This window comes from Trichechus manatus, unplaced genomic scaffold (genome assembly GCF_000243295.1).
Source record: "Trichechus manatus latirostris isolate Lorelei unplaced genomic scaffold, TriManLat1.0 scaffold00001, whole genome shotgun sequence".
NCBI lineage: Eukaryota > Metazoa > Chordata > Mammalia > Sirenia > Trichechidae > Trichechus > Trichechus manatus.
Genome location: NW_004443937.1, coordinates 11,641,210 through 11,655,869, shown reverse-complemented (window position 1 = coordinate 11,655,869; position 14,660 = coordinate 11,641,210). Strand labels below are relative to the sequence as shown.

Below are 14,660 nucleotides of genomic sequence, written 5' to 3'. Positions count from 1 at the left end.
AGTAAAATTCTTCAATATTTTCCTCTGTGACTTTTTTCTTTGGTTAAAAAATTTTTTTTTCTGCCTTAGAAAATATTTTCCTAGTCTAAATCTATAGTCTATACATACCTATATAGTTTAAGTTTTTAAAGTATCTTTTGGAAGCGTTTGGAATTTATTTTGGTATTTCAGGATCAGGTGAGGCTTTGTTTTGATTCTTTTCCGCATAGTCTCTTTCCCAATAATATGGTTTTTGTAATCCACTTCTTCCCCATTGGCCTAGATTTCTAATTCTTATATATGGTGAGATCTCTTTAATGCTACCTATTTTGTACAGGTGGTGCAGATGGTTAATGTGCTCAGCTGCTAGCTGAAAGGTTGGCTGTTTTGAGTCTACCCAGAGGCTCCTTGAAAGAAGGGCCTGGCGATCTACTTCTGAAAACTCAGCCATTGAAACCCTATGGAGCACAGTTCTACTCTGATACACATGGGGTTGCCATGAATTGGAGTCAATGTGAAGGCAACTAGCTTTATTCTGTACCCAATATCACCCTTTTAAGTGTTCTTTGCTTTATGTTTTAAATATCCGATAGATCAAATTTCTTAATTCTTTAAAAAGTATATGAGCTCTTCCTACCTGATTTTTGCATATAAAATTTAGAACCACCTTTTTCAATTTCCTTTAAAAACAATTCCATTGGTTCTTTAATTCTGAATATATTAACCTATGAATGAATTTCCCAGTAATCACATTTTTTAAATGAATGGATTGAAGCCTAAAGTGTGATCAGCATCAAAATGAGTGCATAAATGTGTGAATTTGTGGTCTTCAAGAGATACTGACAGATAAACATCAAATTAGATAATCCAGTGTGTCCTGAAAGTAGGGAGAAGGGAAATGGAGAATGCCTTTAGATGTTACTGATTTTATTCAGCAAGTGTTTACTGATGGCCTCCCATGTGCTACGCTTATACTACCCTGAATGCTGACCTTGAAAAGGCAAAAAATACATAGTCCTTGCTCTTAAACCCTAGGCTTGGTTAAGCTAGAAGCACGTACATGGTAAAATGATAGTATAGATGAGGGAGGGGGTAGACCGGAGACAGGGGTCTCAGGGAATGACTCACAGATCAAGAGAGGCTTAAGCCAAATCTTGAGTGAGGGTAGGCTGGAAAAGTCTTCCATGAAGAGAGAATATATACACTGAGAAGTGAAATACTGTGATTCTTAGAGTAATAACAAGCAGTTCAATGTGCTTAAAGTAAATGGTGAGGGTGTGAGGAGCCTAGACTGATCACAAGGGTGCTCACTGTGCTGCAGTGGGCTGTTGTAGGCTGGTGTGTAGAGCTTCTCAGACTGTCTGGGTGGAAGACAAGGTTTGGTTTTTTTCTCCCCCCATCTGTTGCAGGGTGATGTTTTGTAAAATTCAATAAAACTCAACCACTAGAAATGTAAACAGGAACATATAAAATACAACCCTCACTTTTTTTTTTTTTTAAGGATTTGTTGTTTGCCGTTGGGTCGATTTGGATTCATGGTGACCCCATGTGACAGAGTAGAACTGCTCCATAGGGTTTTCTAGGCTAATCTTTACAAGAGCAGATTGCCAGGTCTTTCTCCTGTGGAGCCACTGGGTGGGTTAAAACTATTAACCTTTCTGTTAGCAGCCAAGTGATTAACTGTCCCGCAGTACCCATTGCCATCTAGTTGATTCCAACTCATAAGATGAATGGATACACAAAATGTAGTATATTCATACAATGGAATATTATTCAGCCATAAAAAAGAGTGAAATACTGATACATACTGCAGCATGGATGAAACTCTGAGCTATTATGCCAAGTGAAACAAGTCAGACACAAAAGAACAAATATTGTATGATTCCACTTATATGAAATATCTAGGATAGGCAAATGCATACAGGCAGAAAGTAGATTAGTGGTTACCAGGGACCGGGGGGAGGAAGCAATGGAAGTTATTGCTTAATGGATACTGAATTTCTCTTGGAGACCATGAAGAAATTTTGGAATTAGTGGTGAAGGTTACACAACATTGTGAACATAATAAAAAAAGATTTAAGAGACATAATATTCTCTGTCAACTTGCTATAAAAGTTTCTCAATGTTTTTTCTCAATTTCTGTATCTAATCTTGGCGACTAAGTAACAAACAGTTCTTCAATCCCTCCGAGGACTACACTTGAGTAGCGCCATGCTAGCGTCCCAGATCAGTGGGAAAGAGGTGGCTAGAGGCTGGGAATTTTATGACAGACCATTTTAAGCACCAGTCAAGGTGTGCCTACAGGACGTATAGGACTAGGACGCGTCCACACAAATGATTGCCGCTCCCAGGCTGAGAACCACTGTAGTAAGTGATGCTGAGTTGTTAAAGGGAAGTTATTAAACATTTCACTCATATCTTTACAACTGTATTATTTGAATCATGTGGTTAAATCACAATATATAATATATATTTTTAAAGTCTCCTCAAAATAAGTATATAAGATCAAGTATGTTAAGTCTTGTCTCCCTACCCCCACCCCCACCCTCACCCGTGAAGCAGTGGTTTTCAAACTAGAGTTGCCTGGAACTCTTTAAAAGATACTGATGCAGGGTCCCACACCTTCACATTAGTTTGGGATTCAACCTCAGAATTAGTATTTTAAAAAGTTGTCTCTGGTTCCGCCAGAGGCCCTGGGTGGTGTAAACAGCTAAGCACTAGGCTGCTAACCCATAGGTTGGAGGTTTGAGCCCACCCAGAGGCACTCTGGAAGAAAGGCCTGATGAGCTACTTTCCAAAAATCAGTCACTGAAAACCCTGTGAAGCACAGTTCCACTTTAACACACATGGGTTCCTCATGAGTCAGAGTCGACTCGACAGTAACTGGTAACTGATTCTAAATGTGCAGTCTAGCTTGAGAGTCACTATTCATTGGCTGTATGATACAGTAATACCCTTCTCACACCTATTCCCTGTTGAGTATGTAAATACAGGATTTTCAGTAGGTGCCTTTCTCCTGTATGTATGGGATATACTAATGATTTATAAAGTTTTCTGAACATATTACATACTAAACCTGTTTCCATCGAGTCAATTCCGACTCATAGCGCCCCTATAGGACAGAGTAGAACTGTCCCATAGAGTTTCCAAGGAGCGCCTGGTGGATTCAAACTGCCGACCTTTTTTGGTTAGCACCCGTAGCTCTTAACCACTATGGCACCAGGGCTCCAGTATATATAATAGTACATAATAATACTCTCTCTTTCACCCGCCCTGCCTTCCTTTGTTTTATAGAAGGTTATAATATTAGGAAGGAAAAAAACATAAACACACACACTAAAAATAGTTCTACCTTCTATTTTGGGGGCCGTGGGTCAGTTATTTAACCCCTCAGAGCCTCAGTTTCCCTGCCCTAGTTCATCTGAGCAATTATGGGGATTATAAGAGAAGTTACATAAAACATTAACATAAAAAAATTACAATATACAGTTAAAAAGTAACTGGACATTATAAAACAATTTTAAAAAGGAAGAAAAATCCAAAGATATATATTCATACATACATATATATTTATACACCTACAGACACCCCACAGCAAAACTCTGAGTGAAGTTACACAAAAGTGAAATTCAAATTCCATGGAAGTTTGCTTCCATGATGGATTGTTTTTTTCTTTAAAACTTTTTACTCAGCTCCTGGAAACAAGAAGCTTGATTGGTTTTCTCTTTTCTTCCCCAGCCATGCAGTGGCAGAACGGCGAGAGCCCCTTCTGTGCAGACCCCCCCACCTCCTCCCTCTCTTTCAAACACTCCACGCATTTAGGGGCTGATCTTGTGCAGAAACTATCCCTGACATTTGTAGCGCTGCGGGGCCCAGTGCGCCTGCGCGCGCCCCTCCTGCTGGGAAGAGGAAGCTGGTTTACATAGGAGTCATACCTCGCATAGCCAGCATGTCAGCGCAGCGGACTTGCAGCGGGCTGTGAGGGACGCTAGCGTGTCTTTGTCCTAGGAAATGTGCTTCATGTTTGCCTTCTTTGCCCCTTTTTTATTCCGAAGCAAGACTTGCAAAGACTTCTGAAACTACTTTTTTCATGCTCCATCGAGGATACAATACGTATACCGCCTACAAAGAAATCCTGGAGGGGTTTTGTGTGAGTTAGTTTTCGTGTGTGTGTGTGTGTGTGTGTGTTTCTTTTTACTTTTACTTACTTTGTTTTGATCATCTGAGGTCGGGCCTCTGTCTTTGTGAAGTTAAGAGAAGAGCCAGGAGCTACTCAGCATTGATTTTTTTTTTTTCCTTGAAACTTACTATTTGGGGGCGAAACCAAAGAGCTGGTTTTCTTTGCTAGCCCAATAAATGCTATTTATGAAGATGGACCTGTTGAACTACCAGTACTTGGACAAGATGAACAACAATATCGGCATTCTGTGCTACGAAGGTAGGTGTTCCGTCCTAGGAATTGCTCTTTTACTTTTGTAAAGGCCACTCCCTCTGTTTAGTGGTCGGATCGCATTCTGGGCATTTTGTGCTTTTCCTTGAGACTTTAGGGTGTCTGAAAGGCAAGCGTTGATTATTATTCTTTCACTGCAGAGTTTGTTGTTTGTATTATGGACTTCAGCGATGACAGTGGAGGGGGCTGGGTGGGGGGGGGTGAAATATAAACTGGTAGAAAAGTTTGCCTTACTTGAAATTTCCTAACTCTTTTATATGTTTAGTTCTTGAACGTATCTTCTTTTTGATTTCTGTTGGTATTTAAAGGAAGAAATTGTGAGACAAGTAAAAGTTAAACATGTTGTTTTTGGGGGGGCTTAGATACTTAGTTTAAACATACCACCACGTACAGTATTCATGTTGTCTTCACATAGCACTCGGAGTTGTCGTGTAGAGGAGAACAAAAAGTTACAGTGAGTTTTTTGTTGTTGGCAGCGATTGTCCCCAACAATGAAGAATTTTTGTATTCAGTTTGGGGATTGGAAGGGCAGCCGAGTTACACAGCACAGACTGGCCCTTTGTTTGACTTGCCATTTCCTGTACAGCTCTGAGAGAGTTCTGACATTGAAGGATGTTCCCTCCACACTCGAGTCCTTGTGGAAATAATTACACAACACCGCGGCCAGAAAGCTAAATTTTAAAAAAACAAAAAACTCTGAATTCTCATTGTTTATTAAATCTCCCACAAACCGTGAGGTGTTTTCTCACTGCCTTGTAGTATTTCAAGCTGTCTCTGGTGGTAGGAATAAGAGAAAAAGCGATTTCTTGATCTCCTGGAACACTCTACGTGCAGTTTGAAAAAGTGGTAATGGCCTGGGTTTGACTGGACCGGAGGCTCCGGGGGAGAACTCAGCTTGGCAGGGGGAGTGTTTTTTGTTGTAACCACATACAAATCGAGGAGACAGCTCCTTTCTGATTCAGCAGAAGCAGTTTCCGTGCTTTCTCCTACAGTAAACGGAGCATTTCTCTTGAAAACAGGGAAGAAACTTGGGAGGATGAGCTGATTCACCGGTATTTTTCATGTAAAAATTTCAGGCCTGTTTTCCTGATCAGTTGAAAAGTTACCTTTCCCTCTTCCAGGAAAAAAAAAATCATGTTGTTTTTATTTAACTCTATGATAAGGATATTTTAAGGTTTTAAAAAATAGTATTTTTTGACTCCTACCCGTTCCAGTTAGGAGAATTGTGGTGCATTGCTTTCTTTGAATCTGCTGCTTTTAAGTATCATGTTGCTTCTGAACTCACTCATTAAAAGGCAGATCTAGAGAATGGTAAAAGCAGCAAGTGACTGAGCACATTGCCTGTGAAATTAACACATATGGTTTTAAAAACTTAAAAAAAAAAAAAAAACTTTTCCAGTGAACAAGAAATCAAAAACACTTGAGGCATTAGTAGTATAGTATTTTAAAAACAACAACGAACAGCCTAAGAGAGGAATATAGGGATTGTTAGGAAATTGATACCAGGTTAATCTTTTATGTCTCCAACTTGTGGTGGTGAGGAAAAGCTTACGGAAAGCTTGTCTGTGTTGATTTGTTGTTATGCACTGTGTAATGTACATGAGAGTAGTTTTCTTCTGGTCTTTCTGGTTATTTGGAAGAAACTTTGATTGTGAAAGTTGTGTAGGTATTTGGAATAATGTAGTGTGTTTGGTTTAAACATCTGCTGCTATTTTCCTTATTATGAAAGTTAACATTATTTTAACACCAAAGTAAATACACAGGAAATGAAGAAAAGCATAGCAGAATTTGAGTGGTGTTTATAGTGAGTTGTTTATGTCCTAGTGGTTTTCTCAGTGTAAACACTGCACACATCTGCTGTAAACCCAAAAAGGGTGTTTGAAGATGGGCATACATCTTACATGGGGATTTTTTGTAAGAAGAGTTTGAACAGTGATTGTTCCTTTAAATCCAACACTTCAGGAATATTCATATTAAACACATCAGCTCACCAGCATTCCGGGGAAGTTATTTGGAAAATGGAAGGTATAATTGGTAGGCAACATTTGATGTCATTAATAGCAGAGATAAGTTCCACATCTCTTCAGACTAAAGGACAAGTTAATTTTCTGAATTACTAGTTTTAAGAATGAAGGGTTTAATGATTTGTTATTCTTAGCGAATTACCTTGATTAGTTATACCAGTTTCTTCGTTGTATTAGACACACCTCTACTCCCAAAATACACGTGTCTATGCTATTTTTCCTCAACTTCTCTAGCAACTTGTATACAAAAAGGTTTTTAGCCAGTTCTCATGTAGCATACAAGGCCTTCCTCGAAATCTCACTTTAGAGTGGACTCTGAGTGATTTAGGTATGGATTCTCCCCCCTTAGTAACTACTCCTTGGCACCTGCCTTTCACCATAGTTGTCTGCAAGCATAATTGAAAAGAGAATAAAGGAGGAAGAAAATAACCACAAATAGTGGGTTTTAGGGTTGGACTGCTGGGGTGGGAGAAAAAGATTGGCAAAAGGCTGGAGGAATCTAAGTCTAGCTAACTTCTGGCAGCTAACTAATTGCCTTTGCTAATTATCAGCGAATGAGCAGGCTACGCTTGTGTTAATGCATCCGTTCCAAACCCTCATGGTTTATGATGACGGTCCTCACCAGGTCGTTCCTTACCCTCCCGATGTTCAAGTTATACCCACCTGAAGCCCATTTTTGCCTCCATCTCCATGAAAAGGTCCTAGACCAGTCCTGCCCTCATTTTCCCTCTGAACTCCTGAGAATACTTCACTACTAGGATGTAAGCCTCATGAAGGCGGGACATTCTGTCTGCTTCTTTCTGTATCCATAAGTCCTAGCACAGTGCCTGTGTAGGCTCCTAGGAAGTAGTTTGGGATGAATGGCTTACTTAAAAAGAATCAGTGAAATCTCCCAGTGGCAGCTGTGGATGCAACTAATAATTTAGCACTTAATTATATACTATCTTGTACTCACTAATTATCTAATTATTGTAGAACTATATAAGGCCTTAAAACCAGTTGCCATCAAGCTGATTTTGACTCATGACGACCCCATGTGTGTCAGAGTAGAACTGTGCTCCACAAGGTTTTCAATGCCTGATTTTTAAAAAGATCACCAGGCCTTTCTTCTGTGTCACCGCTGCGTGGACTCAAACTGCCAACTTTTTGCTGTTAACCATTTGCACCACTCAGAGGTCATAACAGGCCTTAGACATCATCTCATATATTTGCCTTGTTTTTGCCAAGGAAACTGATGTCCAGAGAGAGAAATTGCGTTGTCTATGCATGTTCAGAAATTTTGCAGAATTGAGGTTAGACCCAGTGGTTTTGACTATGCTATGATTCTACTATCCCATACTACCTCTCCAAAGTATTTGTCTTGTCTCCCTAATTCATTCTGAGCTCTTAGATGTCAGGCACCATGCTGTATCTTGGGTGCCCTCACAGCATAGGGATGACATCCTGGATTACAGTGTACAGTCAAGCCTTCTGGAGTCTCGATTTCCCCGAAGCCAGTCACTGGGCTAGGTTCTGAGGCTGTTGTGACGTTCAGGACAGACTGAGGACCAACAGGCCTAGGTGACCAGCCTCACTGGAGTTTGCTCTCTCTGCTGCTCTGCTACTTTGGTTTGCTTTACTTTTTTCTGACTGTGCAGAGGAGAAGGCCCTGCGTAGATCCCAGTTACGAGCCAGTCCCCAGGGAAACGGGGAGAAGGTTAGACTATTGACTTTTCTCAAGATGGCGGCTGGTTCTATTCACCTGATTACTTGATGCTGAAAATTACATCCTAATAAATGTGGGGAGTCCTGGTGGCTCAACAGTTAAGCGCTCGGCTGCTACCTGAAAGGTTGGAGGTTTGAACCCAACCAGTGGCTCTGTGGGAGAAAGACCTGGCCTTCTGCTCCCATAAAGATTACAGCCTAGATAACCCTATGGGGCGGTTCTACTCTGTCACCTGGGGTCGCTATGAGTTGAAATCAACTCAGCACCTAACAACAAAAACAGTAAATGTGCTCATGGTTGGCTGTGGCTTTAAGTTGCTGTTAGTGATACTTTAATTATGGGTTAAGAGCCATTAGTGTATAATTTGGTAGAAGAATTCTCCCCCTTTTAATTTAATAGATTTATATTGGGAGAAAGAAGAAATTGCATATGTTGATAGTCTCAAGGCTTAAGAGAAATGTAATCTAAGTTCTGTAAATTTTACCACTGTGCATTGTTTTAGAGCATGATTACCTCATGTTTCATCACAGGCCACATATAAATTAAGATTCTGGAATTGAAGAAAAAATGCACACAAGAGTCATTGAGGCCCTGCGAGGGATAGTAGTGAGGGTGGGTGTCTAATCACCACCAGTTGAATGGAGTCCTGGTCTCATTGTTCTTTGTCTAATGAGCTCAGAGGCATTAAGAGACTTCGGACGGCGTTGGGTGCTGTTAAGGTGAAAAGGCCATGAGCAGAGCCATTTTGTACCAGCCTCGAGTCCGCAGACCTAAGAGCAAGCAACACGCTTTTAATCCGCGGGCATATTCTGAGGTAGAACATCTGTAACTATTTTGCTGTGGATTTTCATTTTACTTTAGCTTTCTACTTGTAGGAAGGGACAGGAGAGGGAGGAGGACAGAAACGGGGAGGAGCTTGAGCTAATAAAAAAAGCCCAGGTGAACCCAAGAGATCAGGCCCGTTTGTATTTCTTCTAATTACAGGTTGTGAGGCAAGGTGTGATTATACTCTCCTTCTTTCCAGCTCCCTAGCCCCGTTTCTCTGCCCCTCCTCCAAGCATTAGTTCCCTTAGCTGTTTATCTCTTGGAGGCCACACATGGCAGATCTGTCTTCCTTCCTTCCCCCTTCCCTGCCCTATTGTCTTCATTGTCTGGTGTTCCTGTATTCCCGGGGTGCTTGGATTTGTTGCTGTGAGGAAGATTTAAAAAACATGCCGTAAGACAAAGAAATCCCCCTTGGCTTGTGAGAAGATTCAAAACCTCTCAATATAGTTTAGTCTGCTAGCATGAGGATGTTGTAGAAAACCGGATTTTGTCATGAAGAAATTAGATCCAGTTTTAGCACTTCTGTGTCTATATAAAAACTGTCTTACCAGGGAGTGTTTCTGGCTAATACCTGTTTTATCTCCATATATATAACACTTATTCAGTGGCTATTTGTATTTAGTGTTATTTATGTGTTGAATATTTAGCTCACTGTAACTCTTCTTTAGCCTTACTTAGCAGTATAAGTTTGTAGTACAATATAGTCCCCCTCCTTCTCTGTTATTTTTTAATGAATTCGTCTATCAGTCCCCACCCCTCAAACAGCAAAACAAAACAAAAAAAACCAACCATGGATGCTTAATTTGAAAAAATGGATTCTGAAAATGATTTTACTTACTCTGTTTACTCTTTTTTTCCCCTTCTTGATGTCCTATGTTCTGCTAAGTTCTAAAGAATTATTTCCATCACTTTGCTTTGCTATCTTGCCTTCTTTTCTGCATTTTTAAAAATTTTGTAGATTGTTTTAATTTCAGGGTATTGTATATAGAATGTTTTAATCCTAACAATGTGAATCACTGTTAGTTGAAAGAACGTTTGTTTTACTCTAAATAAAATAGGAAATCTAGTCTTAAAGTTTTCTTTAGTTCTGTTGCTGTTTATGTGATATTTCCAAACTCTTAACATTTCACCCTTTTGTTTGCAAAGAAGTCTATGATGGAAATATATTTAATAAGTAATCAAGGAAAACTCAGTATTGTCCTTTGTCACCCAGTGTCCATTTTCTTAGATATTTATGGAATGCCTGCACTCTGCTAAGGAAATGTATTAAGCCTCTCTCTCTTTCTCAACATTTTTATTATGAAATATGCCATACATACACAAAAGTGCATAGAACACATGTGTAGTTGAAGGACCTTGTAATCACTTCCAGGTCAAGAAATAGTAAATTACCTTTTTCAAGTGTTCTTCCACTATCAAAATTTCTTCCCAGCCCCGTGAGGTCATCACAATTGTAACTTTATACCTTACTGTATGGGGGAGTCCCTGGGTGGTGCAGACAGGTAATGGGATCTCTGCTAAGCAGAAGGATTGGCAGTTCGAGTACCCCCAGAGGCACCTTGGAAGAAAGGCCTGGCCATCTACTTCCCCAAAATCAGCCATTGAAAACCCTGTGGAGCACATTTCTCCTCTGACACACATGGTGTTGCCATGAATCAGAATGGACTCGATGGCAACTTGTTTTACCTATGTGCAGTTCTAAACAAATGAGCTTCATCTTGTCTGATTTTTTGAGCTGTATATAATCAGAGTTATCCTGTGTATCTTCTTTTATGTCTTGTTTATGAGGTCTTTTAAAGTCTTGGAATTTGGGATATCTTGGCTGTGGAATATACACAGATGCCCCAGCCTTCCTTCCCATTCACCTGTTCCTCCAGGGCTTATTAAATAGAGCTGACGGTGCTTTGGTGTGAACTTTTTTTTTTTTTCTAGTCAGTATTTTATTCACATTCTTCAACCACCTGTTGAAGTCCTCCAGCATCTATGCCAGAATAGAAAATTGTTTGTTAGAAAACTTCTGCAGAATACAAAATGGGGGACGCTTTTGGAGATACATAGCTTAATTAGTGTCTACACAGCAAATTTAGTTCCACATTAATAAGCAATTTGCTTAAAGGCTGAGACTTGGTACAAGTCAACTTTGTTACAGTGCCAGGTTTCTTTGGATGTTAATCTAGGGATTTTTGGATACACAGAAAAAGCTTAAATTGCCCCAGTATTCAAACAATACTCTACATTGTATAGAGAGGGCTGTTAGAGATCAACAAAGATCTAAGACAATAGTCTGCATTGTGTACCATCTAAAATTATGAATGGAAAGGAATCGTCCATATGTATCCTTCTTGATTTTTATTTTATATCTGCTTTGCCTGAAAACATTTGCCTGTTAAATCTTCTTGGGCTAATGCAGACGGCACCTTATGATGCAAATTTGATAGCACGAATTCCAGAATTTAATGTGCTCGAGGTAGATGCACTTTGCCAAGCAATTTGTTTACACTGCCAGTAATCCAGCTGGACAGAGCCTGTGCTTATTCACTGTAATGGTTGAGGGAGTGATGAGTGCAAGTTTCTGGAAGCTTCCCCCTCTTTTTAAAAATAGACTTCATGTTTTAGAATGGTTTCAGGTTTATAGAAAAGTTGCTCAGAAAGCAGTTTCCTTGTATCCAGCTTCCTCCTGCACAGTTCCTCCTGTTGTGAACATCTGCCTTCTGTGGTTCATTTGTTAAAATTGACGAGCCAGTATCCATCCCTTATTAACTAAGTATTGATACATCGTTATTAAGCAAAGTCCATTTACACCTCACACCTCTTAAAATAAACACATCTTCCATTATGTGGCACCACTATTAACGTGACAGGAATTAATTAAAAGTTTTTAAATGCCAGCAGCGTTTTCCTTTACCCATTTTCTCCCATTCTTAACGTGCATGCCCTCTTAAACTATTGCTTTTCTGAGGGGCAGCTGATAAACTATTGGCCGACCCCATAGAGAACCATTGTTTTTTTTCATCGGCTGAAAAGCTGTGACCTCTTTGCCAATGCTTAAAATCACCCATGAGAGTGATTTGGCGAGCCTTTTTAGGAATATGTAATAGCAGCTGTACCATTGAGTAGAGCGTTAAAAAAAATGGAAAATTATAGTCGTTCTCAGTGTACAACCTGTGTAAAGTTTTCTAGCACTGCTCTGCTGAATTTGCCACCAGTTTCTGGAGACAAGGATGGGAGCCTCTCTTCTATCATACAATAAGAGATGGATGATGTAGGTAATGGAAGAAGTGGAGGGCAGTGAAGTTTTAGACCTAACGGGACATCAGACATCACTCTTGATGTCCTATAATAAATACAACACACTTAAAAATATTTGGTTCTCTATTTTGTCCATTAAAGAGACAAGAGTGAGAGAGGGCATTCTAATAGAGCTGGAAAAATCTTTATACTCTGTTTAAGGAAGAAATTGAGAAACCACCCCATCCTCCTGTTTTCCTACCTACAAACTCTTCTGAGTCCATCCTTATCTCCTTTCCCTCAGGCACAGTGGCAGGCTAAGTCCTATCTGTGCTCTCAGGCTCCAACCCTTTTAGCCCCCGGGACTTACTTATCAGTGATCTATTTCTTTTCTGATTTCCCCTCTTGGTTCTTTCTCTTCAGTTTGTGCTCCTGTACAGATCTCTCCCAACTTAAAAAATATATATACCCTTCCATAAATCTTGTGTTCCCCTCCGCCTCTTAGACTATTTCTTCCTTGCCATCCAAGCTATTGGGAGGAGCTCCACTTGCCTCTGCTGCCTTCCCGCCCATTCTCGCCTCAATCCCCCGCAATCTGAGTTCTGCCCCCACAACTCCAGCAAAAGTGTCCTGGACAAGGCCACTACATGATATCCTAGTGGCCAATTCAGTAGACATTTTTAGTCCTTACCTGACTTGATGTCTTTGTGATATTGGGTGCTTATTCTTTCCAAATTCTTAAAATTCTTACACCCCTTGGCTCAGATACTGACCGAGTACCCACCCAATTCTGGTGAGAAAATTACATGCAACAGACGGGCTTTGTGGAGCTTCTGGTGGGTGGGTCCCAGTTGCTGTTGAGGTGACACTGACTCATGGCAACCTCATGTGTATCAGAGTGGAACTGTGCTCTACAGAGTTTTCTGTGGCTGATTTTTCAGAAGTAGATCACTAGGCCTTTCTTCTGAGTTCTTGTTCTCAAACCCAAACCCGTTGCCATCGAGTCGATTCTGACTCATAGTGACCCTGTAGGACAGAGTAGAACTCCCCCATAGTGTTTCCATGGAGCGGCTGGTGGATTCAAACTACTGACCTTTTGGTTAGCAGCCAAGCTCTTAACCACTGTGCCACCCAGGCTCCCTTGTCTTAGTTAGGCCTCCGTTAATTTTCCTCTTCATTACTGATACAGCCTCAGAAATAACCACTGCCTCTAATCTTGTTTCCTTCCAGTTCTTCATCCATAATATTACTAATACCTATTTACCTCTCCAGCCTTACCTTCTACCATTTCTTCACCCACACCCTGTCCTGCAGCTATATCAAACTCCTTCCAGTTCACTCACCATATTCTCTCATGTTTGCCTTTGAGCATGCCCTTGCCCATCTGAAACCCCCTTCCCTTTCTCTTGTCTCCTATTAATCCCTGAAGTGCAGGTGTTTCTTCTGGAAGGTGAGCTGACCCTCCTGGCTCCTACCTTCTGGCAGGATTAGGTGTTGTGTTTGTGTTTTCATGGCGGGCCATACAAACTTCTGTCATAGAATTCATTTCACTGTGTTTCCATACTCATCTGTCTGCCTTACTTTGAGCCCTGGGAGAACCAGGACTTTATCTTCCATCTCTTTGCTCTTAGCACCAAGCACCATGGCGCCTGCTTAGGAATGAATCTACTTCAGTGTCTTTCCACTAATGATAAAGTAGCTTTGGAATTGTGTGAGTAGCCCAAGGATATTCAGTTGGTGACACAGTGAGTTTCTTCACTCTTAGAAAGTTGTTCTTAGAGGAAGGAAAGATAGCTGGTGAAAAGAGAAATATAAACGAGGCAGGTGGGGAGAAAGAAAAGGAAGCTGTTTAAGGGTGGCACCAGTGGATAAGCTGCTAACGAAAAGGTTGGCAGTTCGAATCCACCATCCACTCCTTGGAAACTCTATGAGGCAGTTCTACGCTGTCCTATAGCGTCACTATGAGTTGGAATCGACTCAACGGCATCAGGTTTGGTTTTGAAGCCCTGGTGGTGCAGTGGTTAAGAGCTATGGCTGCTAACCAAAAGGTCAGCAGTTTGAGTCCACTAGCCACTCATTGGAAACCCTGTGGGGCACTTCTGCTCTGTCCTGTAGGGTCACTGTGAGTTGAAATCGACTCGATGACAACGAGTTTTGGGTTTTTTTTGTTTGTTTCTGTATGTAAATGGCATAGTGGTTAAGAGCTATGGCGCTACCAAAAGGTCGGCAGTTTGAGTCCACCAGCTGCTCATTGGAAACCCTATGGGGCAGTTCTGCTCTGTGCCATAGGTGGCTATGAGTCAGAATCGACTCGACGGCAATGGGTTTTGGTACAGAAACATTGAAGGGCCTGGTTGTTTGAAAATAATTGCCCCTGCTCATCCTGCTTTCTAGGCTCTTAACTTTGGACAGTGAAGTGACCAGTTATGGGAATTTAATACCTATTATG

General features: G+C 40.8%; 1 protein-coding gene across 1 annotated transcript in view; it reads left to right on the top strand.

Moving 5' to 3' along the window:
* The first annotated feature begins 3,942 nt into the window (after positions 1-3,942).
* The window catches only part of VGLL4 (vestigial like family member 4), a 76,054-nt gene continuing 65,336 nt past the window's right edge, over positions 3,943-14,660 (top strand). Inside the window, exon 1 of the mRNA XM_004368333.3 lies at positions 3,943-4,417. Coding sequence (XP_004368390.1) covers positions 4,336-4,417 — 82 coding nt within the window. The 5' untranslated portion in view covers positions 3,943-4,335. The remainder of the gene's footprint in view (positions 4,418-14,660) is intronic.